This window comes from Corapipo altera, unplaced genomic scaffold, assembly GCF_003945725.1.
Source record: "Corapipo altera isolate COAL_440 unplaced genomic scaffold, ASM394572v1 44, whole genome shotgun sequence".
NCBI lineage: Eukaryota > Metazoa > Chordata > Aves > Passeriformes > Pipridae > Corapipo > Corapipo altera.
Window position 1 is genome coordinate 10,794,746 of NW_020884880.1, and position 7,144 is coordinate 10,801,889.

A 7,144-nucleotide genomic window follows, 5' to 3' on the forward strand; every position below is an offset into this window, starting at 1 on the left:
AGAGGGGGCTGCTCGAAGCGCGTGGAATCGCTTCTGCAGCTGCAGGAGGACCCTCGCGGTGCCTAGTGAGGTGGGATCGGCCTCACCTCGGCTGCGACCGCGGGCCTCGGAGTCACGGCATCGGCGCTGGGCCAGCATGGACTCCCTTGCCCTGCGGGAAAATGAGGATTCGGGGCTGGTGCGGATGGAGCCTGTGTGTAGATGCCTACAGGGACTTCTGAGGGGGAGGTGTTTTTGGGATGTGCCCTGGCAGTCTCCCTGTTACGTAACAAGTTGGGAAGCAGTTACGGGTGGCTGTGGTTACGGGTACAAGCCTCGTGTGCACAGAGCTGGTGTGTCCCTGCAGCTGTTCTGCAAACCTTCCCCAGCCTGGATCTGGCCATGCCGGTCAGCGTGGCACACCGTGCCCGGGGTTCTTTAGGCCATTCGCTCTCTAAGGAGACACTGGAGACTTCACATGTGGCTACCAAGCAAATATTTAACTTTTGTAACCACTGCGTCTGGAGGGGCTGTGGCCATCGCTAATTTTCTGCATGTGTGACCACAGCAAAAAGTTGAAAGAATGCATGAGTCCCTGAGCTCAAAGGCTTCCATTTACAGAAATCGGATCCAATTTCAAATCTCCGTTCATGCATATAATTTTATGTAGCTGTTGTTCTTGTGTTTGGTTTTTTCTTTATATTGGGAAATATGAAGTTTGGCTCTGTGCTGATGCTCCATCTGCACTAATGTTCGCTTTATAGTGGTAGACTTGCATTGCTGACAGATTCAAATTATGTCTTAAGTGTGCACACAAATTGCATCTCCCTAATTAGGACAAATTGTAAATAAACTGATTTCTTGGTGTGAACACAAGGTAGTTGCACAGATTTAATGGTTTCTAAGCTGGCTTGCTTAAACTGTTGAAGGACTAAAGCATTGTCTACAATATCATAATCCTCTGCAGCAGAACAGGCTAGGGAAAAAGAAAAAAAGTGGCTTTACTCCATGTGCAGATAAAAAATATCTTCACACTGCATCATGTCAGCTCCATTTTCCGTATATTGATTTCACCTGCTTAAAGCTCTAGAATAATTTCATCACCATGTATTATCACAGGTCTGTTGAAAAGCATTGTTTTGAAATATTTTCAGTTTTGTCTGTTGAATTACTTAGGTTTCATTCATCTTAATTGACAAGTGTCTGATGATATCATTGACTTGTAGATGCTAACTACAAGAAGTAAGTTAGCAAACATCAGAGTTTCATTTAGGTAACTTATATGTAGTGATAAAGTGTTGTTTACCAGAACACTGCTTAGTTCTCAGCTTTGATGATTTTAAAGACGTTTTTGAAAAATGTGCAGATCATATTGCATTGTCAGTATCAAACCAAACTTCATAATCAGTGACTAGCTTAGGCTATAATTCAGTTAATTGCTATTTTATGGCTTCTTAAATGGTTGATTTTTGCAATTAAAAAGATAAATTGCCACTGTGTTATTTTTTCCATCTGCTCCCAGATACTGTTCTTCAAAAATTCAACATTGACTTTGTTGTAGCACTGCTGAGGCAAGAAAATGCTAAAGACATCTGTGTCATCCAGCCACCTCCAGAAATAAAATACTGTGATTATTTTATAATTGTGAGTGGATCTTCAACACGGCATCTCCATGCAATGGCACATTACATGCTGAAGATGGTAAGACAGTTTTTGCTGCTCTCCCTGAGTTTTGGAGAATGGTTTTAAATGTTGTGAAAGGAATTTCCTCAGGTTTGCATGTATAAGGTTGTACCAGGTAAGATGAACCTGATTACATTATATCATTTAGTCCTGAATACATCTAGCAACTAACTATGCTTTTTTGCTTTAGCAGCACTACACAAAATATAGGTAATATGTTTTAAAAACAGACCTCACTGGATGTAGAACAGTGATGACATCAGCAGGACAGGACAGGAGTGATGTGAAATGGTGATGATGACCTGTATCCACTTTTATCTTTGTCCAGCAAGCGTCATAGCTGTTCCCAGTCATTCATAATACTTACTTTGACTGTTCTCAAACCCTAATCCCTAAAAGTTCCAGATTCTCAGGTATATTGTAAGGCTGGGAAAAAGATGGCATCCTGAGAGGCACAGGATCCCCTCCTGGGCTTAATAAAGCAAACTACTGTTTAATATTCACCCTGCTGTGCATGAGGAGGAGGAAAGGAAGCGCAGTGTTAGCCATCCTTGCATAGAAATCCTGCGCTGTTAGACTTTGGTGGAATGTGAGCTTTTCAGTATAGAAATAGAAGTCAATAAAAATACATGTAGAGCTTAGGGATGAGGACCAGACTCAGGGGAGGGGAAACTTCATGGCCAGAAAAGAACCATCTGACTTTAAAAAGCGCAGTGTGAGGAGTATAACCAGTCCCCATCTCAGTCAGCTCTCTGGATTAAGCCTGGAGTTTGCCTTCTCTTCACCCACTTTCTTTCCCTTCCTGACCCCATTTTTCCTTTGGTTCTTGGTTTTACATTCTTCCTTCCAGTCCCACTGGTTTCAGCTGTGAGACTTGAGGTGGGGACAAAAAAGGGAGAGATGGTTTTGCTTTTCAGTGTATTTCTGAACAGGTTAGGAGAGTTTCTTTTGTTCTTTGAAGGAATTGATGCATCTTTGCAAACCAAATTTTTGCCTTAAGCTGGAAGTTGCATTAATGTGATTTGAATGTACTAAATCTAAGTGCTTTATATATATATACTGTTGTTTGCATAACTTGCAACGACTTAAATCAACAGCTTTCCATCTCCTCCAGACCAGGAGATATCAATGAGTACTGCCCACCCTGCAAAAACATGGCTGTGCTTCATAGCTGCACCCTCTGGTGGCTGTAAAAGCTGCGATTTTGTAAAGGCAGAGCCCCTGGGGAGAGAAGGTGTCCCAGGAAACCAGGAAGCCTGACCAAGTATATGGGAGTGGCTGAGCTGTCTCACACTGAAAGTTTTCTAGGTGCTCAGGAGTACTGCCAGGCAGCTGGCGAGCTTTACCATTACCGTACCTAAAAGCTTATGTCAGTGCATGATTTAGTCACAATAAAACACAGAAGTGCTCAGGTGTAGCATGAGATCTTCCTGCTTTGTTTCCAGTAGCTTGAAAAAATGGCGAAGTCCCAACTACTGCTTACTCATTCCTATCTGGTTTCGTGTTAGAGGAAGAAGCTAACACTTGGCTTTGTTATAATCTGTTCACCTTACACAGCCTCTAAAGACGGGGCTTGGAAACTTGTAGCAGAGATCAGCCTTTGCAGGCTGATGGTAGCTGATGGCAGTGCACACAGGGCTTTTAGCATTTTAAGCCGACTTTCAGAGAGTCTTCCGATAATTACCTGCTTTTGAAGATGTCTCACAAGCCATCTCTTAAAGATAGGAAGGTAGAACTAGTTCTGAGTTACATTTTGAAAGTAACTCAGAATTAGTAGATTTTAAAAGTTTTCCTGCTGGTTTTCAAAAGGTCATTATCTGGCAGCCAGCGTTGTGTGGAACAACCAGGAACAGTTGCATTTGGTGATAATTGCATTCCCAGTGAAGTGGGACTCATTTCTTAGCCAGCTATGCTAGTATATGCTATTTTGTGTTTTGCCTGCATGGCAGAAAGGACTGTTAGAGCCCTTTCTGTTGATGCTTCTTGTAGAGAAACAAGTAGGTTATGGGCAGATCCAAAAGTGACCATGTTTAAGCTTCTAGTTGTCAAATTTCCTCATCTCTGGTGGGTGGTTGGATTCTTCATGTACTGGGTGGGGAGAGCTAAGCCTCTCAAGCTAGCATTTACAAAAGCCACCCTGTGATGCAAAGGGAACTACCCACTTTCCCTATCTGAGTGTGTGTTTGGAGCTGCCCCCTCGCCTCTCCCACAGCAGTTCATAGCTTGGAAACCTGTGTGCCTGTCATGCTTTTCCCCAGCTTACAGTGAGTGGTGAGTGCGTGCACTCCAGAAACAGGAGGCTTGCTTGAATGCCTTCCTCATGGCAGGGGGTGAAACTTTTTCACCACACTCCCCTCTGAGAAGAGGATAAGCTTCCATTTCTGCATTCTTAACTAGCCAGTGTAAAACACCAATGAAAGGTATTGAAAAGGAAATAAAACTTGGTGGTAGTGGCAGTTCTAGGGACCCAGTAACTGAAAGAGTGCTGTAACGCTGAGTAGTTGTATTCAGTATTCATCTCAATAAAATATGGATAACCTACAAAACTCGTGGATAACTGTATGGGAATTCAGAGCATTAGGTTCCAGGTTTGATACTAAATCCCATTGGGAAATCTCTACTTATTTTCCAGTACTGCAAGTGTATATTCTTTTTTTTGTTCAGACTCCAGAACCAACATGAAGTAACCTAACCCATTTAAGCTTTAAAGCAACTCAGCAAAATCTAGCTTCTCTGTTAAGTTTGAGTGCTTTTAAATAAATGCAAAGTGCTTAATTTCCTGCCATTACCTTTTTTTTTTAGTACAAGCATCTCAAAGAAGAAAGTGATCCTCATACTCAGATTGAAGGAAAAGAGACAGATGACTGGCTGTGCATTGATTTTGGTAAATATTTGTGAATCTGACAAGTACAAAGTTCTGCATGAGCTCCTTGTTGACAGAAGCATCTCACCATGAACCCTGGTTGCTATGGAGAATTCGCAATACTTTCCTGTTTTGGAATTCCAGTTGTTGCTTGAACTCATTGAGATATTAAATGGTTGTTCATTAAAGATCTTTGGCACTGAGGAAAAAAAAGCAGTAACTACTCTTTAGTGGCTAAAACACGTTTTAATAAATTGAAGATAACAGTAGTGGGAAAAAAAAAGCTACTTTTGTCAATATTCTGTTTTCTACAACCGCTCTTTGGTTAAGTGGGTGCTTGCTGTATACTGCCTTAGTAGTGAACTATTAAACGGACTTTTTCACTGTCCAGGTCATACCATGACATGGGGTAAAACATCAGTCCTAAGAAACTGAGTGTAATTCTTTATTCTTTAAGTGTGAAACTCTACACAAATATAAAAGACTGCATTCAAAAAGCATTTCTCCTTCACTGCTAATTCTAGAATATCACCCTCCAACTTGGTGTTTTGGCCTAAAAGAGAGGATAGATGAGTGAGGAACACTGCAGCCAGTGATATTAAGCCTTGGTTACTCTAACTGTCATAATACTTGCCTGTAATAACTGAAAACCAGTTAAAATTTAAGGACATAGAAAAGAGTGCATTAGACAAACACTGGAATAAACATTCTCTACTGTTGCTTGCACAGAATGGAAATATCTAAGAAAAACTTACCAAAGTTTGGACCTATTTCATTATAAAAACCACTTGAGAAGTGTGAACAACACAACTAAGAAAAATTACTTGGCTATAGCTGGATGTTGTTGGTAATAAAAGAAAGCTGAAAATCCATCTGTCACCTTGCAGGACTCTTTGAAGTAAAATTCCTTTTGACTTATTTTCTTCTGTCCTGCAGAAGTCATAACTTCTTTGGTCTGGAGTCTTGTGATAGTGTCTTATTGTGAAGTATTGTGCCTCATTTTTGTGACTGTAGTCTTGGAGTCTTTTGAAGGACTGACCAATTCCTAACACTGTTTAAGAACTGGAAGCAGCAATTTAAGAAGATACCTCTATGAGCTGACCTATTATACTGAGCCAGAATAGGGGTGGAAGACTCGAACTCTTTGCACAGCTGAAGGTGTAGTAGTGCTTTACAGTTCACATTAATTTATTGCAAATTTCTGTTCTGCACAGGTAACATTGTGGTGCATTTCATGCTGCCAGAGGCACGAGAGGTTTATGAATTGGAGAAGCTGTGGACTCTCGGTTCCTACGATGACCAGTTAACACAGATGACTCCGCAGTCCCTGCCAGAAGACTTTATATTTGGACTGACTGCTAACAGCAGTGATCATCTTGAGACAAGAACTTAATGCAGCTACTGTGTGGAAAGAGAATGAGTGTGCCTTCACAGACCAGAGAGAAGCTTGGGAACTGACTGAGCAGTCAGTACAGTTATCAGTACTAAACAGTGTATTTATTGGATGTGCCTAAGCAAAGTTCTTAACAAACTAAAAAAGTGATCAGAATCATAGAATCATCAAGGTTGGAAAAGACCTTTAAGATAAAGTCCAACCATAAAATGTCAAAGAAGCAATTCTATCAGAGCTTCCTGGGGGAGCTACTGTCCCAGTGGAGTTTGCAGTGAGAAGAGTGGGCCAAAGAGAGCTGCTCAAGCTACTTACCCTGAAACTCATGCTCATTCTCTGAAGTAATTGTTTTTTTAGTATCTTTGAAAGACTTGCTTGTAGTGGCAGTGCAAAACAGATTTGAGTGCTGCAAGGAAAAACTGAAATAGTACAGTTGAGATGACGCTTCTTGTGTTAAGCTGTTTGCTTCTGGTCACAATAAAGCAAGTCATGGTCTGAGTTGAAGGGGGACAGAAAACAGACTGGTGTTACTGAGAACATAAAAGCCAAGAGCAGCAGTGACAAATAAATGTGCTTTGAGTTAACAGAACAGTAAGTCAGTTTTTTGGCCAAGGCCAATCTGTTTTTAATAATAATAAAAACCCCAAACTGAAGTGCTTCAATTAGTTGTCTTCAGTTAAAACATTCAGGTCAGTCAGCATGTGCAGTTGGCTCCTCCTCTAGCTTTTCTCTCACCTACTTTCTGGAAAGGGTCACTGAGACACACTCTGGCAGTATAAACCTTCAGCTCTTCGAAGTGGGAAAAAAATAGTTCTATAGGAAGCCCTTGGTCACTGAGCATTACATACTGCAGATGTTGGGCACTCTCCGAAGTTATCACACAGCTTGTTCTTAATCTGACTGCTGCATGCTCTGCTAACCAGTTAAGACCTTCAGGGTGTTAAGCTTGTCTATGTAACACACTCCACTACAGGACAGAGTTTTCATCACTGGATTAGGATCTCTTCCTTCTGGAGAAATTTGCATTGCTATGCATCAGGAAGCAGAAACAGGAGATTCTGAGAGTAATCACCTTTTTCACTCCATAGCACCACACATTACTTCAAGCACTGCATAGTAATTGCTCTTTGTAATGCTCAAAGCGAGCCTGGTCATTGTGCTTATAGCTGTGGTGTTTAGGAGGATGTGTGTGTGTATTTAATTTAAAACAAACAAACAAACAACTTCTC

At 41.3% G+C, this 7,144-nt stretch overlaps 1 protein-coding gene across 1 annotated transcript in view; it reads left to right on the top strand.

Annotated features, from left to right (window-relative positions):
• The window catches only part of MALSU1 (mitochondrial assembly of ribosomal large subunit 1), a 7,135-nt gene extending 567 nt beyond the window's left edge, over nt 1–6,568 (top strand). The window contains exons 2-5 of the mRNA XM_027639472.1: nt 3–272; nt 1,502–1,680; nt 4,465–4,546; nt 5,740–6,568. Of these exons, the coding sequence (XP_027495273.1) occupies nt 3–272; nt 1,502–1,680; nt 4,465–4,546; nt 5,740–5,918 (710 nt within the window). The 3' untranslated portion in view covers nt 5,919–6,568. The remainder of the gene's footprint in view (nt 1–2; nt 273–1,501; nt 1,681–4,464; nt 4,547–5,739) is intronic.
• Nucleotides 6,569–7,144: the final 576 nt, after the last annotated feature.